A 24,129-nucleotide genomic window follows, 5' to 3' on the forward strand; every position below is an offset into this window, starting at 1 on the left:
ATGTTGTTGAGAACGATGAAAACACAAAAAAGGCCCAGCAAATCAAAAGACTGGTCGAATATACAATTACGAAACCTAGCCTAACGGGGCTCATCAGTCACACCCAGAAACAAACGACGTAGTAATAAATATTTAGATTTCACAAGCTTAGATATCCGTTAATTTATATTGAAATATATACAATCCGTCAAATTAAATGTCATAAAGAATCTATCATTATTAAATCTCATTGTTTAAATGACAACGGAAACATTTACTTATACAAAAAAAAAATATGAGCCACGACATGAGAAAACCAACATAGTGCGTCTGTAGTCTGGCCAGGATCTATGTTGTTCGCTTTCAACGCCAATTGCAATTAGAGTAACTATTAGCGAACAGTAAAAATCATGAGCAGAGTGCACCGATGCGCAGGTTGATCTGGATTCATGCTGGTCGCAAACGCACTATTTTGGTTTTCTCATGGTGCGGCTCAATTATGCTTTTAACTAATACATATTTCTTTTCCTACATGGTAAAAAGCTACATATGATGAGATGTAATCCGATCGTCGGTAAAATACAATGTGATGAGATCACTACTAGTATAATTATGCGTCTATCTGAGTCTGGTGTCTAAATGCTACATGTATTTCGATTTTTCAAAGATCGACGCCCAGAATTGTAGAAGTTGGACAAGATATGATAGGAAAACTATAGTTATGATTTTAAACTTTCAAAAGCACATGTGACTCTGATTAACTGCATATTGTCAAATGGTACGGTCGTTAAATTCTAGTATTTGTGACAGGCAATTTAACGGTGAATAAAGTCTATGCAAGATCGCCTTTCACAATCACAGTTTTAAATGAAATTAAAGATAAAATACTTTTACCGATATTTTCTCTCAAACGAGTCCACTTTTGAGACACGTAAGTTCTGTATATATACGCGTGATGTGTAAAATATTAAAACATTGAAATTTCGTTGGAAAAGTCTTCTATATCAAAAATTATACATTTTTCATAGAAATCCGTCAAATTATTACTGCATACAGAAACCGTGTAGTATGTGATGTCATGAACATTTTAGTCAAACGGAAAAAATAGATGTAAAAATAAGCTGTTAGTCTAACTCGTCGCCCTAAGTCAATGCTAACTTCTGCTTTATTGCAATAATATGCCCGTGTGATTTCTAAACTGGGAATTGTAGTATCCATTCATCATGTGACTATCCCCATAGTCAAGTGGTTAGTCGCTAACTTGAAATCACTGTAATCTCTGATTTGGTCACTTCAGTGGGTGGGGAGGGCATGGGTTCGAGCCTTGCTACCGGTCATATCTCTTTATCTGAGAAATTTGGACGTTTCTTGCAGAGGTTCTTCCCATGTACCACGGCTATATTTCAGTTAATTCAAGCCAATATTTGGTAGAATCTCAAACTCACAGAACTGTTTATTGCCTTTATAGCTTGAGTAACGTATTTAAACAGGGAGTTTATGTTTAAATTAAATATTTTACTTTTCTGACATGAAAAGTGATGCCAATCCAGCTATGATTTACTATTGTAAACTTAGATCTCTGACCAAGTGGTAAAAACACATGTGTAATTTTACATTTATAAACATTATGCGCTGACTTAATTTGCATTTTGTAGTGAGGCTATAATGAATTAATGATTTTTATCATCGGTGACAGAAAAATTAAGTACTTTTAGATAATGCGACACTAATCGGGACAGTTTTACCTAATTGTAATCTGTCACAGATTGTAAAAATGTTTGATTTGAAACTGATTTTGAGATACGGCTTAAACTGTAATATCATCAAGTTTTAAAACCATAAATACATTGTAGGACTGACAATTTATGTGTTGTTAAGACAAATTAATTGGAAAAACCCCACATAACTTGACTCGGGACTTGGGCGGAGCTAATGTAAATGACGGTTACAAAATTAGCCACTCACGATAAGAAAATCGATACCAGTCAGTGACTATAAGTGTATGATGCAAACACTGAAACGGCGAGCTATTCTGAAATTGGCAGTATATTATAATTAAAATAACGAGCCGCAGCATGAGAAAACCAACATAGTGCACAGTCTGGACAGGATCTATGCTGTTCGCTAACTGTTCCCCTGATTGCAATAGGCTGGTCTGTATCCATGCTGGTCGCAAACGCATTGTGTTGGTTTTCTCATGATGCGGCGCATATTTATAGCAATATATACACAGCTGAGTTTAGACCGCATTTCGTTTCTACAGTGTAACAGCCTACCTATCTATGTTTTAAGAACTGAAGGCACTATACAGAAAAAATACCATATATGACGGGACGGATTGGTTAAATTAGCCAGTGGTTAATTTTATCCAATTTGGTTAACTAACCATTTGGTTATCTTGGTTTATACAATTCGGTAATCGACCTGGTTAGCTAACCAGAATTGGTTAATGATAACCAAAGGTTAGTGTTTAACCCTGGGTTAATTTAACCAAGCTTTATACAATTAGGTGCTGAATGTTTGGGAATTCCACTGAGGTCATTTTTTATAGAGTAGGATAAAGAATATTATTTAAAAAAATCTTCATCAAAACCATAAAAGATATTTTGTGTTTAGCATTTGCAGGTGATCCCCTACCAAGGTAAGTTTGTTTTAAGCTTGGTTCCTTTGGCAACGACTGGAGTCATTGTTTTACATGGAGACTACTGACTAAAACTTGAAGAATTTGTTTTTATTTTTGAAAAAAAAAAAGAACAGGCTCTTGATAAAAGATAATTTTTTGTGCAGTAAAATCGTATGATGGCTGATTTCTGCCATTTCCATTTGGCGTGTTGGTGCATTTGAAGAATGTCAAAATGGTAAACTAGTGTGCCAGTACAAAAAAAACAACAAAAAAAACATACTTGTTGGCACGCTAATTTGTTTTTGTTGGCATGTTGAAGGAGAATGACAGAACCTAAAAGTAGAGGGCCAATATGACAAAAATCATATTTGCCTTATCCACTTACTAATTTGTCATGATTTTGGCACCCTTTTAAACATGCCAGCTTAACAGAAGGACAAATTAGTGCAACAATATCACAAATACTATATAACTATTGTACTGGCGAGCTGATTGTCCTTCTGTTGTGTTGACGTGATCGTGTCCTTTATACAACACAACAGAATGGCAAAAAAGTTTTTGCATGTTGGCCAATTAAAAGAGCACTAGCATGCCAACATGACAGAACAACAATGATCAGGCCAATGTGACAAATGTACAGTATTTGTTATATTTCTTTGCTAATTGTCAATCTTGGGTGTTGGCTCCCTTCATACCAATACACTAAAACACACTAGTTTGTCATTTTTTGCGTATAAATGTGATTGTGCTTTTTAAAAAAAGTGCCTAATCACCTGACAAAAATGGTAGAAATCAGCCACCATAAAACCGTGTGAATTAACCCATTTCCTTTAGAATTTTGTTTTTGGGGTCACTCTATTAAAGGTAAAAGTTGCAATGAACAGAACATGGAAATCCATTTCCAGTCAATAACTTGAGAACCATTTGACCTAGAACCTTCAAATTTCATAGGGTGACAGGAGTTACAGAGTAGATGAACCCTATAGTTTTTGGGGGTCACACCATCAAAATTCAAGGTCACAGGGGGCTGAGCATAGAAAACTCTTTTCAGTCAATAACTTGAGAACCACTTGACCCAGAATGTTGAAACTTTATAGGATGATTGGACATGCAGAGTAGATGACCCCAACTGATTTTGGGGTCACTTGATCAAACGTCAAGGTCACAGGGGCCTGAACATGGAAAACAGTGTCCAATTCATAACTGGAGAAACACTAAGCTCAGAATGTTGAAACTTTGTGGAATGATTGGATATGCCAAGTAGATGATTCCTATTGCAGCCAACCATCATTGTCGCTTTGACTTTTGCTCCTGTCCCCTATTGACTTCCTGCCTATATAGATATGCATTTGGGGAGACATGCACTTTTCTACAAAAGCATCTTCTAGTTTATATTTGGCATGAATGTTAGCCCCAGTGAGATGGAGTGTCATGCGCCAGGTTCCCGTCTTGAAGGTCAAGGTCACAGTTGGATGTCAAAGATCATGTCAGATCTTGTCTGGCCCATAACTTTGACATGCATTGAGGAATCTTTTTAGCTCACCTGTCACATAGTGACAGGGTGAGCTTTTGTGATCGCCCTTTGTCTGTCGTCTGTCCACAATTTCTTGTCTGCACGATATTGGTTTCATTTATGACTTTATTATCCCCCGTTGATGAAATCGGGAGGCTGGGTATTGAAATGGCGTTGTCGGTCCGTCACGTCCGTGCGTGCGTCTGTCTGCAGCCATATCTCAGTACTAGCTGGTAGAATTTCAGGAAACATGAAATAAACATGAACCAACATACTGCAATGATGCCCATCAAGTTTTTTTGATTGGTCAATTTTCCTTTAGAGTTATTGCCCTTGATTTAAAATGAAAAATGCCCAAAAATGTCCACCCGCAGCCATTTCTCAGTAACTATCTGAAAGGGCCAAAATTAGCTATTTTGTCCTTGCCTGCACAATAGCAGCTTTATTTATGATCTAATTTTTACCAAAATTGCACACAACGTGTATCACCATAAGATCTTGGTTCCTTTCTTGAACTGGCCAGATCCCATTATGGGTTCCTGAGTGATGGCCCCTGAAAGGGCCAGAATTAGCTATTTTGACCTTGTCTGCACAATAGCAGCATCATTTATGATTTGAATTTAATCAAACTTGCACAAAACTTCTGTCACCATAAGATCTCGGTTCCTTTCTTGAATTGGCCAGATTCAGTAATGGATTCCAGAGTTATGGCCCCTGAAAGGGCCAAAATTAACTATTTTGACCTTGTCTGCACAATAGCAGCTTCTTTTATGATTTGATTTTAACCAAACTTGCACACAACTTATATCACCATGAGATCTTGGTTCCTTTCTTGAACTGGCCTGATTTCTTTTTGGGTTCCACAGTTATGGACCCTGATAGGGCCAGAATTAGCTATTTTGACCTTGTCTGCACAATAGCAGCTTCATTTATGATTTGAATTTAACCAAACTTGCACAAAACTTGTGTCACCATAAGATCTTGGTTCTTTTCTTGAACTGGCCAGATCCCATAATGGGTTCAATAGTTCTTGCCCCTGAAAGGGCCAAAATTAGCTGTTTTGACCTTGTTTGCACAATAGCAGCTTCATTTGTGATTTGATTTTAACCAAACTTGCACACAACTTGTATCACCGTAAGATCTCGATTCCTTTTTATACGCCCTAAAGGAGGTATTATGTTATTGCCTTGGTGTCAGTCTGTCTGTCTGTTGGTTACCAATTTCCCTTCCGCTCTGTGACTCTTGAACACCTTGAAGGATTTCAAAGAAACCTGACACAAATGTTCACCTCATCAGATGCCTCACTTCAAGGTCAAGGTCACACTTAGGGGTCAAAGGTCATATGACTTTGTTTTGTGTGTATCTTGCTCTGCATTAGCGTTGCATTGCAGTGCTCTTGTTTTTATTTGGCAGATCCTTCTTTTGTTCAATTACAATAATTTTTTTTTTAAATTACTTCCCTTTTATTTTACTATAAATAGCTTATTTAGTAACTTTTTTATTATTGGCCATAGGGAAAAACGGAGACCACTTTTCTGTGGTACAACATGGATGATACCTCCAATTTATAGGTGTATTTTGACATGTCTTTACCTTTAAGAAAATTTCAACTATATTTTCTCATGATTCTTTTGATTGATCTTGATAATGATTTTTTGACCTTCTTGTCCTTAAGTGTAATGATAACAGGTGAGCGATATAGGGCCATTATGGCCCTCTTGTTTATATCTTGCATGAATGTTTAACTCTATGAGACTGACTCTATCTCAAAGGTCAAGTTCACAGTAATATGTCAAGGGGCAGCTCGACATGTTGCTGGTGGGCATCAAGTTTAATGTGCAACTGTACCAATTCACTTTGTTAAACCTTCAAGGGCAAATCATTTTTTTTTATGTAAACAGATACTCATTTATAAATTTATATTAAAAATTCAAAATTAGCCAGCTTGATTCATGTTTGAGCAGAAAAATGTATAGATCTTTTGATATATATTTCAGAAAATGTGATGAAGTTCTGTCTTCTTATAAAGGTATAGATTTCTGTTTCTGTTATTATGTCTGCATTTTCAGCTCACCTGTCACATAGTGACAGGGTGAGCTTTTGTGATTGCCTTTGTCCGTCTTCCATTGTCCATCCGTCCACATTTTCTCGTAAAGACAATAGATACCACATTTTGCAAGCAGTTTTGATCAAAGTTGTTCAAAACTTGTATTGGCATGATATCTCAGTTCCTTTTGAAATCTGGCCAGATCCCATCATGGGTTCTAGAGTTATTGCCCCTTAAAAGGCCAGAATTTGCTATTGTGCATGCATCAGCTGTTTCTTGTCTGCACGACTGTGGTTTCATTTATGATTTTATTAGTCCCCTACTGGTTGAAAACCAGTTTCGGGGACTATAGGAATACGCTTTTCCGTCATTCCATCCGTCCGGCCGTCTGTCTGTCCGTCCGTCCGCAATTTCGTGTCCGGTCCATAACTCTGTCATCCATGAAGGGATTTTAATATTACTTGGCACAAATGTTCCCCATGATGAGACAACCTGTCATGCGCAAAACCCGGACTCCTAGCTCAAAGGTCAAGGTCACAATTGGAGGTCAAATTTCAACATGGCTTTTTTCCTGTCCGGTCCATAACTCTCCCATCCATGAAGGGATTTTAATATTACTTGGCACAAATGTTCCCCATGATGAGACGATGTGTTATGCGCAAACCCCGGACCCCTAGCTCAAAGGTCAAGGTCACAATTGGAGGTCAAAGGTCAACATGGCTTTTTTCCTGTCCGGTCCATAACTCTCACATCCATGAAGGGATTTTAATATTACTTGGCACAAATGTTCCCCATGATGAGATGACGTGTCGTGCGCAAAACCTAGACCCCTAGCTTAAAGGTCAAGGTCACAATTGGAGGTCAAAGGTCAACAGGGCTTTTTTCCTGTCTGGTCCATAACTCTGCCATCCATGAAGGGATTTTAATATTACTTGGAACAAATGTACCTCATAATAAGACGATGTGCCATGCACAACTTTCAGACCCCTTGCTCAAAGGTCAAGGTCACACTTAGCAGTCAAATGTTAACATAGCATGAACAGGGTCTGTTTCGTGTCCGGTCCATAACTCTGACATTCATTAAGGGATTTTGATATTACTTGGCACAAATGTTTCCCATGATAAGACGACGTGTCATGAGCAAATCCTGGACCCTTAACTCAAAGGTCAAGGTCACAATTGGAGGTCAAAGGTCAATAAGGTTTTTTTCCTGTCCGATCCAGAACTCTGTCATCCATCAAGCGATTACAATATTACCTGGCATAAATGTTCCCCATGATGAGAGGACATGTTGTGCGCAACACCCAGTACCCTAGCTTAAAGGTCAAGGTCACACTTTGAGATCAAAGGTCAGTAGGATTTTTTTCCTGTTCAGTCTTTAACTTTGTCATGCAAAACAGGATTTAGATATCAGTTGGCACAAATATTCCCCTGGATGAGACAACATGTTTTGCGCAAAACCCAGGCCCAGGGTCTAATGTCAAGGTCACACTTAGAGACCAAAGGTCAGACACAAGAATGACTTTGTCTGGAGCATTTCTTCTTCATGCGTGGAGGGATTTTGATGTAACTTGGCACAAATGTTCACCAACATAAGACGGATTGTCATGCGCAAGAACCAGTTCCCTAGGTCTAAGGTCAAGGTCATATTTAGAGGTCAAAGGTCAGATTCAAGAATGACTTTGTCCGGAGCATTTCTTCTTCATGCATTGAGGGATTTTTGATGTAACTTGGACCAAATGTTCACCACCATGAGGCACCCTTGTTTTTAGAATTACGCCCCTTTGTTATTACTATAAATAGATGTTATTGTAACTTTTTTATTACTGGCTGTAGAGAAAAATCGAGACCACTTTTCTGTGGTACAACATGCATGTTACATCCAATTTTTAGGTGTATTTTGACCTATCTCTACCTGGTAAAGAGTTTCTTGTGGACTTATATTATATAGATTTTTTTTTTTTTTAAGATTAATTTCCCTTTGTTGGTACTATAAATAACTTATATAACTTTTTTATAATCTGCAAAAACATTTCAATATGAAAACAACTGTGGGTTTTTATATATGCACATTTTAATCCAAGTGTGTTGTTATAACATATTGTATATATAGTACAATATTGTTTATACATCATTGACAGATATCAGTTCATTATGTTATACTGCAGTAGAGAAAATTAGGTGCCTTCCAGTAGGGGACTTTGTATTGCATGGCAATACTTCATTCACTTGTTTTAACCAAACATGCACACAGCTTGTATCACCATAAGATCTTGGCTCCTGTCTTGAACTGGCCAAATCTCATGATGGGTTCCAGAGTTATGGCCCCTGAAAGGGCCAAAATTAGCTATTTTGACCTTGTCTGCACAATAGCAGCTTTTTGATTTGATTTTTACCAAACTTGCAGACAACTTGTATCACCATAAGATCTTGGTTCCTTTCTTGAACTGGCCAGATTCAATTATGGGTTCCAGAGTGATGGCCCCTGAAAGGGCCAGAATTAATTATTTTGACCTTGTCTGCACAATAGCAGCTTCATTTATGATTTGATTTTTACCAAACTTGCACAAAACTTGTGTCACCATAATATGTTAGTTCCTTTCTTGAACTGGCCAGATCCCATTATGGGTTCCAGAGTGATGGTCCCTGAAAGGGCCAAAATTAGCTAATTTGACCTTTTCTGCGCAATAGCATCTTCGTTTATGATTTGATTTTAACCAAACTTGCACACAACTTGTATCACCATAAGATCTCGATTCCTTTTTATACGGCTGAAGGGACATGTTATGTTATCACCTCAATGTCTGTCTGTTGGTTAGCAATTTCCCTTCCACACTGTATCTCTTGAACCCCTTGAAGGATTTCAAAGAAACCTGACTCAAATTTTTACCTCATCGAAATGATGGTAGAGCGCGTGTTTCGGATGGCTCACTTTAAGGTCAAGGTCACAGTTGGGGGTCAAAGGTCATAATACTTTGTTTTGTGTGTATATTGCTCTGCATTTGCGTTGCATTGCAGTGCTCTTGTTTTTATTAGGCAGATCTTTCTTTCGTTCAATTACAACAATTTTTTTAATTACTTCCCTTTTATGTTACTATAAATAGCTTATTTAGTAACTTTTTTTTATCTGGCACAACATTGATGGTACCTCCAATTTTTAGGTGTATTTTGACATATCTGTCCCTTGTAAGTCTAGTGTTCCTTGGGTGACCCTCTACTATATTCCTTCAAATAATTTGATTCAGCGAAAAACATGGCCCCCAAGGGGTTTTCCCTATATGCCTATATAGAACTTTGAAAATCTTTTTGTCAGAAACTGCTTGTCCGTTTTCAAAATAATTATACACAAATGTTTCTTGGGTGACCTTCTACCAAATTCCTTCAAACAATTTTGATTCATTGAAAAAGTGGCCACCTGGGGGAGGGGCTCACTTTCCCATATGCCTATACAGAAAACGTCTTGTATGAAACTACTGGCCTGATTTGAAAATAATTTTATTTGAAATAACTTTAAGAAAATTTCATGAATATTTGCTAATACTCTTTTGATTGATCTTGATTATGATTTTTTGACCTTCTTGTCCTTAGGTGCAATGATAACAGGTGAGCCATATGGGGCCATTATGGCCCTCTTGTTCTCTCTAAAAGGAAAAAAATAAAGGAAACGAAAGTAATATTTTGCATTCAATTATAACATAAACTAGATTAATGTTTAACTGAATTTCATCTTATCAAGCTCCAATTAGAAAATATTTAAAAGTAGACCCATCATTTTGAGTCTTATTCAACCTGACTAGTTTTGTCAGTATGATGGCTATATTTTTCACCATACATTATAGCAGAACAAGCCCTAACAAGCTCAGGCACCATTCAGTTCCTCAGGATATTGCAGGTGTTATAAAATGAAAAATGAAACAGATGTTATCCCTATATTATATGAGTAATTTCATTTTCATATAACCAATAACCAAAGTGTTCTGGTTTTGGAAAACCCCATATTTAAACAACCACTGCTGCACTTCAATACCACTTTCTTCATTACCAAATGAACCCTTAGGTTAATGTAGAAATGTTTGGCCAAACATAAGAAATACATCTTTATTTGCCCCTAGACTCCCCTCAACTTCTGGGGATGGGGGTTGAGGGATGGGCACTTGAGATTTGCTGTTGTCCTTAATTAATTTTGTCTGTGTCTGATAAAATTATATTTGCCCTTGTCCGTACATTCATGCATCTGGATACAGTACTTAGTTATATGCTCAGGAGAACAACGAATAACAGTTATTAGTGATGGGACATCGGTTTGGAACTCCAACGGTTGGAAACGGTTAGCAAAGAAATGTGATATATCGCAAAAATAATCAGTTGAATGTTATTCAGTTTTATACTTAATTTCTTAAAATGCTAATGCTCTTTTGAAAAATAAAGAATCTACCATTATTCAGATGTTGTAAAGCTGGTTCCAGGTAAACAGAAACTTGTACATAGTAATCACTATTGAGTTGCAGACAGTGAAACCACAATAAATTGAAATCCCTCGTACATGTATCATAGACTCATAGCTGCCATTGGTGACAGTTCACTGGTATACCTGTACCTGTAACATATGTAGCATACATCAGTCTTTCTCTGGCTTACAAAAACAGTAATTGTCTGGTAGGAAATCATCAAATGAATTCAGTCATTTTTAGCTCACCTGAGCCAAAGGCTTATGGTGAGCTTTTGTGACCGCTCAGTGTCCGTCGTGTGTCTTCCGTTCATCAACATACTCTAAAAAAATCTTGAAAACCACTGGACAGAATTACAACAAACTAAAACTTTAAAAATCTTCTTGTTTAAAACCACATGACCTAGGCCTTTGATATTTTATATGTAGCATTGCCTTGTGGTCCTCTACCAAAATTGTTCAAATTATGCCCCTGGGGTGAAAAGAGGCCCTGCCCCGGGGGATCTTAAGTTTTACATAGACTTATATAGGAAAAAAACTTTTAAAATCTTCTTGCTTAAAAATGCAAGGCCTAGGCTTTTGATATTAGATATGTTGCCTTTCCTAGTGTTTCTCTACCAAAATGATTCAAATTATGTCCCTAGGATGAAAAGAGGCCCTGCCCTGGGGGTACCAACTTTAACATAGACTTATATAGGAATTTTTTTTTAAAGATCTTGTCTGAAAGTTCAAGGCCTAGGCCTTTGATATTTGGTATGTTGTATTGCTTAGTGGATCTCTAACAAGTTTGTTCAAATTATGCCCCTTGGGAGAAAAGAGGCCCACCCGCCCTGGGGGTCACTTGTTATAATTATGAGTTATATAGGAAAAGATTCTTCAAAAATTATCAGATCATATTTCCTAGACTGTTAATTATAATTACCTGATGACCCCAAGCAATTAGGGATCACTTGACTGTTACCTTGACCTACTGACCTACTTCCTTGTTTTTTTAAGATACAGCCTTGAAATTTGGATGACATGTACAGTTTTGCACACTGATCTTAAAACTGACTTTCAGTTACCATGAATGTGACCAACTGACTTACATTCTTAATATTTTAGCATCAGTTTGCCATTTGAAACATGTGGCTCGTATTACTCAGGTGAGCGACCCAGGGTCATCATGACCCTCTTGTTTGGCAATATTTATTACAATGGTTACCTTAGCTGCACCGTGTTCCTACTACTTGCTATGGCAGCGGGACAAGTGGAATTTTGGCAGAAAAAAATTCATGACAAGTTCCTACAACTACAAAGAAATACCAAAGTTCTTTCCACTGAAATAACATCATGGACACAGAAATTTGATGGCATTATTGTCCAGCTAGGTTACCTGGTCAAAGGAAAAGCTTGTTAACACTCTAGAGGCCACATTTATGACCTTATCTTCACAAAACTTGGTCAGAATGTTTATCTTGATGATCTTCTTAGGCCAAGTTACAACTTGGTTATGTGGGGTCAAAAACTAGGCCAGATCAAAGGAAAATCTTGTTAACACTTTAGAGACCACAGTTTAAGTTTGAAACTTATGAGAGTTACTCAGAATGTTTTTCTTGATGAAATCTAGGTCAAGTTTGAATAAGGTTCATCTGGGGTCAAAAACTAGGTCACACTGTCAAATCAAAGAAAAACTTTCTGTGGGCAATTATACTAAGGGGCTGCATTTTTCACTGTATATTATATGAAATTTGACCAGAATGATTTCTTGATGGAATGTAAATCAATTTTGAATATTGGTCATCTGGGGTCAAAAACTAGGTCACCTGGTCAAATCAAAGAGAAACATTGTACTGTATGCAATATGGGCTGCATTTTCCATTTGATGTGCATGAAATTTGGTCAGAATGTTTGTCTCCATGGAATCTTGGATGATTTTTTTTTACCCCAATCTTTATGAAACTTTGTCAGAATGTTTGTTTTCATAAAATCTTGGACAAGTTCTAATCTAGGTCTTGCTGGGTCAAAAACTAGGTTCACTAGGTCAAATCAAAGAAAATGTTTGTTTACACTCAAGAGGCCACAATGACAATTGGTCAGTTTATTATTTTGTCTCCATGAAATCTCAGGACAGATTAAAAATTGGGTCAGATTGGTAAAAAAACTAGGTCAGTAGGCCAAACCTAAGAAAAAAATGTTTACACTTTAGAGGCCAAATTTTTGCTCAAATCTTCATGGCTGGACAGATTTTTAGAAATTGCCAGACTGGAAAACAATCCACCAAAACGAAAATGAGCTTGTTCTGCAGAACAAAAAGAAGCCTATTTAAACTACCAGTTAAACACACTGTTTACAAGCTAGGCACAAATCTTCGCCATTTATCATTTATATTAAGATAGAACCTCTTTTAGTACTCGATTTTTGCTTTCTGTATATTCGACAGGTGTGAATTTTCATTAATTTCTGGATTCTGCACCAGTATTTTTTTATCTATTTTATCAGAGTTGTTGCAGTAAATGCCAGTCAGTCCAACCGCATCCAGGTTAAAAAACGGCAGACCACGTCAAGATTTTATGGCCATGTCTGTCGGACTGACGACTTCCCAGAAGTCTGACTAGGTCAAACATGTTTACACTTTTATGGTGTGTTACTCAGATGAGCAACCTAGGGCAATCTTGACCTTCTTGTTTCTTTTTAGCTCGACTATACGAAGTATAAGGAGAGCTATCCTACTCACCCCGGCGTCGGCATCTTTCCGCGTCCCCACCTTGGTTAAAGGTTTGGTGCACTTTCTCTTTTTTCAACTTATCTCTGTAATTACTTGATGGATTTGATTCAGACTTGAAATACTTATTCCTCATCATCATCGACATCATCTGACATAAGGGCCATAACTCTGGCACCAATATTTCATGAATTATCCCCCCTTTTCACTTAGATTTTCAGGTTAAAGTTTTGATGCACTTTCACTCTATCTCTGTTATTACTGAATGGATTTGATTCAAACTTAAAATAGTTGTTCAACATCATCACCCACATCATATGACACAAGGTGGATAACTTTGGCACCAATTTTTCATGAATTATTTCCCCTTTTTACTTAGAATTTCAGGTTAAAGTTTTGATGCACTTTCACTCTGTCTCTGTTATTACTGAATGGATTTGATTCAAACTTAAAATAGCTGTTCAACATCATCACCCACATCATATGACACAAGGTGCATAACTCTGGCACCATTTTTTCATTAATTATTCCCCCTTTTTACTTAGAATTTCAGGTTAAAGTTTTGGTGCACTTTCACTCTACCTCTGTCATTACTGAATGGACTTGATTCAAACTTAAAATAGTTGTTCAGCATCATCACCCACATCATATGACACAAGATGCATAACTCTGGCACAATTTTTTATGAATTATTCCCCTTTTTACTTAGAATTTCAGGTTAAAGTTTTATGCACTTTAACTCTATCTCTGTTATTACTGAATGGATCTGATTCAAACTTAAAATAGTTGTTCAGCATCATCACCCACATCATATGACACAAGGTGGATAACTTTGGCACCAATTTTTCATGAATTATTTCCCCTTTTTACTTAGAATTTTAGGTTAAAGTTTTGATGCACTTTCACTCTGTCTCTGTTATTACTGAATGGATTTGATTCAAACTTAAAATAGCTGTTCAACATCATCACCCACACCATATGACGCAAGGTGCATAACTCTGGCACCAATTTTTCATTAATTATTCCCCCTTTTTACTTAGAATTTCAGGTTAAAGTTTTGATGCACTTTCACTCTGTCTCTGTTATTACTGAACGGATTTGATTCAAACTTAAAATAGTTGTTCAGCATCATCACCCACACTATATGACACAAGCTGCATAACTCTGGCACCAATATTTAATGAATTATGCCCCTTTTTGCTTAGGATATACTTATATAGTGTTTTGATTTATTTTATCTTTACCTCTCTTATTACTTTAAGTTGATATTTATGACATAGACTCAGGCTATTGTGCAATATCTTCATCCACAATTGGAGTCATTAAACACACTGGTGACAGCTCTAGTTTCCTCAGATGTGCCCAGTTTCACTATCCAGCATCGAAATAGTCGAGCGCGCTGTCTCCTGTGACAGCTCTTGTTTATCTCACTTTAATTAATAGCCAGACCAGAGTCCTTTGACTTGGGAAAAGATATACTTAAAGGGCTTAAAAGTTTTTGTTGCAGGCATCTCGAAAGTATATAGCTTAGAGTCTTGAAAAAGTTACTCAGCCTGAGAGCTTGTGCACCTGCGTGTGGTTTTGTTTACTCTGCAAGACAGAGTTATGACCCTTGACTTAGTCAGAAATATGCATTTAAAGCCTAAAAGTTTGTCTCATTTCTTTGCCACTATCTCAGTTTCTTTTATCTTGTATTTCATGATGGTGTTTTGTAGTATCCATACCTTCCCCCTACCATCTTTTCCCCCACTTAGGACTCACACCCCAACTGAATGTAATACATTTAACATATAACTGAATATGAAAGAAAGTAGAGGAACCAGTGTCATTTGGAGACACATCTATTTTTTAAAACAACACCTTGTTTGTATTCCGTTTGCTATTTTATCTCACATTTTTGTTATGGACTTGCTAGTTCCCTTCCATTGTGATTGATTGTGATGAGAGAAAAAAGTTCAATTATTTTAGATTGTATGCTGGGCATTAGATATATAACTTGGAAAATGGATTGAAGTGAAAACCTGCATGTTTTACACATATATATACATTGAACTAATAGTAAGATCTTGGTGTTTTTTTTGTTAATTTCAGCAACATCAAGAGAAGAGTATATTCTTGATGCTAGTTCTGCTGTTGGTGAAATATATGGGGATAATTCATACTTACAAGTGGATACAACAGTAATTTTTCAAGTTAAAGTAAGGCTTTCTACAATAAATTGTAATATCCCCAGGTAAGTAGGGGATAAATTGGAGCCACTTTCATCTGTCCATTCTTCGTATTTCCTTTCCAGAAACATAACTTTGAAAGTATGTCATTCATTTTTAGCTTGACTATTCGAAGAATAGGGGAGCTGTCCTACTTGCCCCGGCGTCGGCGTGAGCGTCACACAAATGTTAATGTTTGCGTACCACCCCAAATATTTTCAAAGTCCATTGAGATATTGCTTTCATATTTTGCATACTTGTTTACCATCATGACCCCAGTCTGTAAAACAGAGGAGGCAACTCTATCAAGTATTTTGACTGAATTATGGCCCCTTTTCGACGTAGAATAAATGTTAAAGTTTGCGTACCACCCCAAATATTTTCGAAGTGCATTGAGGTATTGCTTTCATATTTTGCATACTTGTTTACCATCATGACCCCAGTCTGTAAAAAGGAGGAGGCAACTCTATCAAGCATTTTGACTGAATTATGGCCCCTTTTTGACGTAGAATAAATGTTAAAGTTTGCATACCACCCCAAATATTTTCAAAGTCCATTGAGATATTGCTTTCATATTTTGCATACTTGTTTACCATCATGACCCCAGTCTGTAAAAAGTAGGAGGCAACTCTATCAAGCATTTTGACTGAATTGTGGCCCCTTTTCGACTTAGAATAAATGTTAAAGTTTGCGTACCACCCCAAATATTTTCAAAGCCCATTGAGATATTGCTTTCATATTTTGCATACTTATTTACCACCATGACCCAAGTCTGTAAAAAGGAGGAGGCAACTCTATCAAGCATTTTGACTGAATTATGGCCCCTTTTCGACTTAGAATAAATGTTAAAGTTTGTGCACCACCCCAAATATTTTCAAAGTCCATTGAGATATTGCTTTTGTATTTTGCATACTTGTTTACCATCATGACCCCACTCAGCCCGTGCAGAAATATTTTCCTGTTCTCAGGAAATCCCAGGATTATCCTGGGATATCCTGGGATTCTTTTAGCAAGGCTGCAAGAAAGTCCTGAAGACAGGACTTTAACACTAAAAGACAGGACTTTTGATAGAAAATTGTCCTGTTTACAGGAAAAAGACAGGACTTTTTCTAAAAGATACAGATTGAAAGATGGCAATTAATTTGAAACATGATCTTGTAATGGTCTAGTAAGTTAATTACATCCTGGTGTAGAAGACCCATGTTTTGGGAGAAACTGTATCATTAAGTACTTCTGATTGTGGTGTTGTCAGTGTAACAGGAATATATTCTATAAATTTGTGGTAAATTAGCAAATTATTTCTGTATAAACTTTTAGAAATAATACTAAATGTACTCCTTCATTTAATGATTTTACAAAACAATAAGTTATTTATAAAAGTAGTTTTCTTTAAAATCAGTCAGAGCATTAAAAAGTAAAATGTGTTACTACAGTTTATGTTATCTGTACATGCATGTTTGATCAAAGACAGTTTCACTCTAGTGAACAGATCATAGAATGGTAAGAGCTTTTTGCTCAGTATGAAGCTCATAATTTGATGATTCTAGGCTAAATAGTAGTATTTTCACCTAGTTTTTTTTGCCATGAATGCACATACTTGAGTTGATTTAAGATGTGCCAAGAAATTAATATTTCTGCTATGACAGGTTGTATTGTTTCAATGTACATGATGTATGCCTTTTAACTACAAAATATTTTTTAGTATTAGGAAACAATAATCCTTATATTCTTACTGTAAATACTATTGAACTTTAACAGTCAATTTGTTAACTGTATTTCCTGCCAAAGAGAATTTCAAATCATGTTTACAAGGTATTCAATTACATGTTCTGGGGTTTCCTGAAGACAGGACTGAGATTTCCTGTCATCAGGAATTCCTGGGATTTCCTGAAGACAGGACAATTGTCCTGTAATTTCCTGACATCAGGAATTCCTGGGATTTCCTGAAGACAGGACAATTGTCCTGGGATATCCTGACTTCAAGAATTCCTGGGATTTCCTGAGAACAGGACAATATTATACTTTTATGTCCTGTCTTCAGGAAATCTCAGGACATTCCTGGGATTTTCAGGATAGCAGGATTGGAATTCTCAGATGTCCTGTTTTTTTCCTCTTCATAGGAAAATTCTGGGATAGTCCCATTCCCATTTAACGGTGTGAAAAGTCCCAGGACTAGCCCAGGAATTCCTGAGATATTTTCAGGACATTATCCCAGGATAGTCCTGGGACTTCCTGGGATAATCCCAGGATTTCCTGTTCCATTTTTGCACGGGTGTCTGTAAAAAGGAGGAGGCAACTCTATCAAGCATTTTGACTGAATTATGGCCCCTTTTCGACTTAGAATAGGCTTATGGTAATGATAAAATTTTACTCATTGCTTATATTATACTATCAAGCACTGAGAATAGTCTAGCGCGCTGTCCACTGACAGCTCTTGTTTATATTTAGAAGTTTGTTTAATTGAGTAGCACAATTTCATATGCTTTTGAAAATGACGTGTTTTATCTCAGTGAGTCAAGAGTTCCAATGATTTCAGGGATTTTTAATCACACTTTGTGTAAAAGGCATTTTAGCTGGCCTCCCTTTCAAATAAAAAGTTATGACAACACTCTCAAAAAGACAACGTATACAAATTAAGACAGGTTCCGGATCTGCCTAGATTCCAGTTTGGACTATGACATATACAAATTAAGACAGGTTGCTAATTATTTCTTCCACCACATAGTGGTGTGGGACACATATTGATTTACTCCTGTCTGTGTGTCACAAATCTTGTCCACACTCTAAGTCGAACATTTCTCATCCAATCTTCACCAAACTTAAACAAGATGTGTTTGCCAATAAGTCCTTGGCAAAGTTCTATAAGTAGTCAAATCGGCCCAGGCACTTAGGAATTATGGCCCTTGAAACATGTTTTTAGCTCACCTGTTATGTAGTGACAAGGTGAGCTTTTGTGATCACCCTTTGTCTGTCGTGCGTTGTCTGTTGTGTGTCAGCAATTTCTAAAAAAGTCTTCTTCAAAACCACTGGGCAGATTTACACCAAACTTCACAGGAATTATTCTTGGGTGGCCAGGGTACTCATTCGGCAGTTTTTTTTGGCCGAATATGGGCCCCATTCCCCTCATAAAATAATATGTTTTTTTTCCCTTTCTGAGAAGAAAATTGCCCTGATAATAGGTTGTTTGACACAGCAAGATTATGAACTCTCTTTCAAGTTATATTATAGTGCCTCTGTTAGGAAGGTCACTGCTGCAATATAGTTACATGATTGAAAACAGTATTAATTAATAAGTGTACATTAGTTAGAAATGATTGAAAACAGTATTAATAAGTGTGAAATATCACAGTGTATAGACTCTCTATTCGCCCAACCGGAAGTCGCCAAAAACTAGGTGTTCAGAAATCAAAACACAAATTTTTGCTGTTGCAGATGGCTTGGATTTTCATTGTTTATTTCATTAATATCTCATAAAGTAAGTGTATTTTTAATCTACATATTGTTTAAGAGCTACTGTTTACGTAGATACCAAACACCCCTATTAAAACTCTTAATATACTTCATTTCAAGTCAAATCACGTGTGGGTATTTGTTCGATTTTGTAATGAAACTATCAGTTCTTTGAAATACATGTATCTTGAGCTTTTGCAAAGAATTGAAACCTTTGCTACTTCGTAGATAAATATCTTACGCATCGATAAATACTAGCATGGCTCTGTGGTAACGAATGCGTTTTTAGGAAAATGTGTTTTTCTGAGACATATATGCCGATTACACTGCCCCACTAGTCGATACATTACTGGCCCACTAATCGCAATTTCTAAAATCCGGACTGAATGCTTAGTCGAAAAACTGTACGCCAATTTAAAACTTCTTTCCATTCATATATTTCAATAATTTAACTTTGTTTTATGATAACCAGCAGTTAAAAAGTAATAGTTATAATTTCTTTCATTTTCGTAACAGACCAGTTTATATGTTATTACTGCAGTTTCGAATCCACTTTCCGTAAAGGTTAGTGTTTATTTGTAAGTAATTATCAAATTAATTTAGTCTAGCGCGGCACAGCCGCGACTAATTCAATTTGGTAAATGCGTACTAATAAACTCTAACCTGCATAGTGTTTGAAATTATTTTTTGTAATAATGACTAGATTCTTTACACATAAATCACTAACGCATCATTCATATAATCGTTACGTGGCACAACTCAGTGTTTGATGATCCATTTCCGGCATCTGAGAGACTTGTTTGGACTTTACCTCGGGAACTTTATCATCATTCACAGAAGAAACAGCTGCATGCCGTCGGCGCGGTTATTGGTAATTTCTGTTTATTTTAATATCCGGCTCCAAATCACCGCTGATATCAGTCAAAATCAAGCAGATTGAAGCTAATATCCCGTTATTTTTCTTTTGCATTAATAATTATTGCAGTAATCGCTACAAATCAAAATGAAAATGACCTGGCGCCTAATGTTTACATCAGTTGTGCTACACGTATTAAACTAACCACCGTCTTGAAAGATAGATGAGTGGACTTGTTTTGGACACTTTGATTGAACAAAGTTTTCATGTAGACAGCGCGTTTGTCTGTTGGCGGAGCTTAAACTCAAAAAATAATTTCAAGTACAACACCTTGAGTGACCTTCACCTTGGGTATAATGGGCAGTCCCTGCATAAAAAGGCTTTGTTTGCACAATGTTTATGTGAAGTTACAGTAAGGTATAAGCAAAAGTAAAAAAAAAAAAGGTTGCCGAAAAACTTAACTTTAACCAAAACCGGGGCAAGTAGAATAGCACTGCTATTCCCCGAATAGTCGAGCTGAAAATACAAAGAAAAAAAAACAAAACAAAGTGTCCTGTCAAGCTGAGCGGAATAAATATATATTCTTCTCGTATGTTAACGGAAACACGTACACAGATTCTATTTCTTGTCCAAGACAAGGACATCGTTAGTGAAACAGACCAATAAATACTGTTTCACTGTTGCAAGTAAAATACAATACAAAACTTATATTTATAAATTCAATAAGTACAGTGTATAGAGCCTACAAGCCCAAACACGTTGTCATTTCTTTATTGAATAGGCGTACAGTATTTTGGCGAATAGCGGAACAGTTTTATATAAAGTTTTGCGACTAGGCGGTCAGTGCATAATTCAGATGCATGTTGAATTAATATAAATTATTTCTTTAAAATAATTTCATTTATTTCCGGAGAAATAAGTTTGTTAGTTGCTAAGGAATCGGGATTAATCGGCCTTTATCATTCAGTTGAACTGGTTCTCGTTTTATCAATACAGTACTGATGTGCATGTTCAGCGAGCCGAGAACACAGCCAATTGTTCAATATAAAAGCAAAAAGCCCGTGCAGATTTCTCACATTGCATCTGAAAGGGCGAATAGACCGTTATTATAAACTGACTGACATATTTCTCACTGTTCTTCTACACGTCGTTCGGTAAAGATAAACTTAAAGTACATGTAATCTTAAAATTGAGATGCCGCATGAACGTGTTAGGCCTAAACGGCAAGGCTGGGAAAGGAAGTACGAAGGTCACAGGCAAGAGCTTTTCATCAGTAAGACGAACAAAATCGTAAACAACAGGAATATCGCCATAGGACGAGGGGAGAGAAACAAAAGGCCGGCTGGGAAGAGAAGAGGTGCGGAATCAGATACCTCCACATCCCTTACAGAAGCAAGCCTCTGTGGCGTACATGCTGCGTATTTGCTGTGTATATGCCGCGAACACAGTAGTACGCGATAGGAGTACATTTTACATACACCGCAGCCGCGTACATGCCGCGTACTATTTCGACGAGTACACAGCATGTACGCAGGAGGTCACTAGTACACTTCAAGTACGCAGCACAGACTCTGAAAATTTAAGGAGTACACTGCATGTACGCAGGAGGGACTTGTACAAGAAAATAGTACACTGCATGTACACCGCAGATACTTTGAAATTTGTGCAGTACACTTCATATACGCGGGAAAGACTTGTACAATTTCTTTTGGCATTTATACTCAGTTTTTTTTTTTATAAGTTAAAATCTGAAGTAAACTTCATATACGCGGGAGGGACTTGTTCATTTTCTTTTGGTGTTTATACTTTGAATTTTTTTAGGTAAAAGTCTGAAGTACACTTCATGCAGGAAGGATTTGTACATTTTTTAGCTTGACTATTCATAGAATAGTGAGCTATTGCACTCGCCCATGCGTCGGCGTCCACGTCCGCGTCCCGATTTTGGTTAAGGTTTTGTATGTAAGCTGGTATCTCAGTAACCACTTGTGGGAATGGATTGAAACTTCACACACTTATTCACTGTGACAAACTGACTTACATTGCACAGGTTCCATAACTCTATTTTGCTTTTTTACAAAATTATGCCCCTTTTTCGACTTAGAAATTTTTGGTAAAGGTTTTGTATGTAAGCTGGTAACTCAGTAACCACTTGTGGGAATGGATTGAAACTTAGCACACTTATTCACTGTGATGAACTGATCTACATTGCACAGGTTCCATAACTCTATTTTGCTTTTTTACAAAATAATGCCCCTTTTTCGACTTAGAAATTTTTGGTTAAGGTTTTGTATGTAAGCTGGTATCTCAGTACTTACTAATGGGAATGGATTGAAACTTCACATACTTGTTCACTATCATGATCTGACATGCACTAAGCAAGTCCCATAACTCTACTCTCTTTTTTTTCAAAATTATGCCCCTTTTTCGACTTAGCAGTTTTTGGTTAAATTTTTGTATGTAATCTGATATCTCAGCATCCACCAATTGGAATGGATTGAAACTTCACACACTTGTTCACTGTCATGATCTAACATGCACTGTGAAGGTCCCATAACTCTACTTGGCATTTTTACAAAATTATGCCCCTTTGACTTAGCAGTTTTTTGTTAAGTTTTTGTATGTAAGCTGGTATCTCAGTATCCACAAATTGGAAAGGATTGAAACTTCACACACTTGTTCACTGTCATGATATGACATGCAGTACAGAGGTTCAATACCTCTACTTTGCATTTTACAAAATTATGCCCCTTTTTCAACTTTTGTATTCATTCAATTGACAAGGCTGTTGAATAGTCGAGCGTTGCTGTCCTCCGACAGCTCTTGTTTTTTTTTTTGGAAGCAAGAACTTGATTTCCGAGTAACTTTTATCTTAATAGCATAGAATAGTTCAGATTACCAGTATTCTGAACAATGAAAATTTGCCATTTACTATTTGCAATGTTCATTTGTGAAGCTTACATCTTAGTGATTTCTGAGCTGCACCTTGCATGCAGTGTAAAAATATATTCTTTTCATTTTGAATTAATCCTGGAGCTTTCTAACTTGGATAATTGAAAAGCCTTATTTGAACTGCGTTGCATTACATTTTGTAATACATGAAATAATTACCAAGATAATGCCTCAACAACACCCGAATGAGAAGAATTAATAGCTCTCACTGTTATTTGAATACTCTTAAGCAAAACACCATTCTATCATGTTTTATAAAGGCTTTAATGCTCATTATGTTAACTCATTAAGGCCTCACCAGATTAAAAAGTTGTTCATCGGATTTGCCGCTGGTATATTTTCAGAATGTTTTTGGCTAATTGCGCTCGCCCCATTGGAAAAAATCAATCCAAAATTTTTTGGTGCGCTACTTTTTACGGACGTAAAAGTGTATAAATGCTTATATAATTCCAGTCCTAGATTGTTCTCAGATGGATTTTAATCAAAATAAATACATACTACGCACACATCGTCTATAATAAATCATAACACTTATATTTAGTTGCATTAAAGTTGTTTCCCCTTGATGCAGTTACTCCATTTTCTTCAAATGTTTACCAAATTACATGCTACAAAAATTGATTTATTTCATTGAAAAGTGGATGAAGAAAAGCATACTAATTTATTTGATAACATCAATCTACATTATTTTGGTAAGGGTAAAACTTATTGATGCATGTCACTTATCTTTTTTCTGTTTTTTTCTGTCCAAATGATCAGCATTTGCATACAATAGTTGGTGGGGTAAGGAATTTACATTATCACAGCAGTTTCGCCACAAGAGTACACAGCATGTATGCAGCAGGAGTACACAGCATGTACGCCGCAGGACTCGGGCCAGGAGTACACAGCATGTACGCCGCAGGAGTACACAGCATGTACGCCACAGGAGTACACAGCATGTACGCCGCAGGGGTAGTACACCGCAGGCTCATTTGCATGTGAAAAGTGTATGTGCCGCGTACATGCTGCGTACTATTTCCCGCATACTAAATTCCTCCAGCGTACATCCTGTGTACTATGTAGTCCACAGCATGTACGCAGCAAGTAGTACGCGGCAGAGCTCATTTGCATGTCAAAAGTGTACTACAAACGTACTATCGGTGTATGTGCGGTGTATATCCTGCGTACTATTTAAAGCCCTTGATTTCAGTACACATCATGTACGCATCATATACGCTGTATGTACACAGCAAGAGTACGCAGCAGGCCTTTTTCTTCTGTAAGGGATGACCTTGGAGCACGAGGGATCGGTAATGGTGCAAATTTAACGTTATCGAAAAGGAAGAAACAGACAGTTGCAAGATGATGCTGG

General features: G+C 36.8%; 1 protein-coding gene across 5 annotated transcripts in view; it reads left to right on the forward strand.

Annotated features, from left to right (window-relative positions):
* The window catches only part of LOC123522990 (polycystic kidney disease 1 like 1-like), a 247,879-nt gene that overhangs the window by 42,196 nt on the left and 181,554 nt on the right, over window positions 1-24,129 (forward strand). For all 5 annotated transcript variants that reach the window (XM_053549432.1, XM_053549436.1, XM_053549433.1 and 2 more), the window contains 2 exons: window positions 6,113-6,144; window positions 15,405-15,511. In XM_053549432.1, coding sequence (XP_053405407.1) covers window positions 6,113-6,144; window positions 15,405-15,511 — 139 coding nt within the window. The remainder of the gene's footprint in view (window positions 1-6,112; window positions 6,145-15,404; window positions 15,512-24,129) is intronic.

Source organism: Mercenaria mercenaria, chromosome 8, assembly GCF_021730395.1.
Source record: "Mercenaria mercenaria strain notata chromosome 8, MADL_Memer_1, whole genome shotgun sequence".
NCBI lineage: Eukaryota > Metazoa > Mollusca > Bivalvia > Venerida > Veneridae > Mercenaria > Mercenaria mercenaria.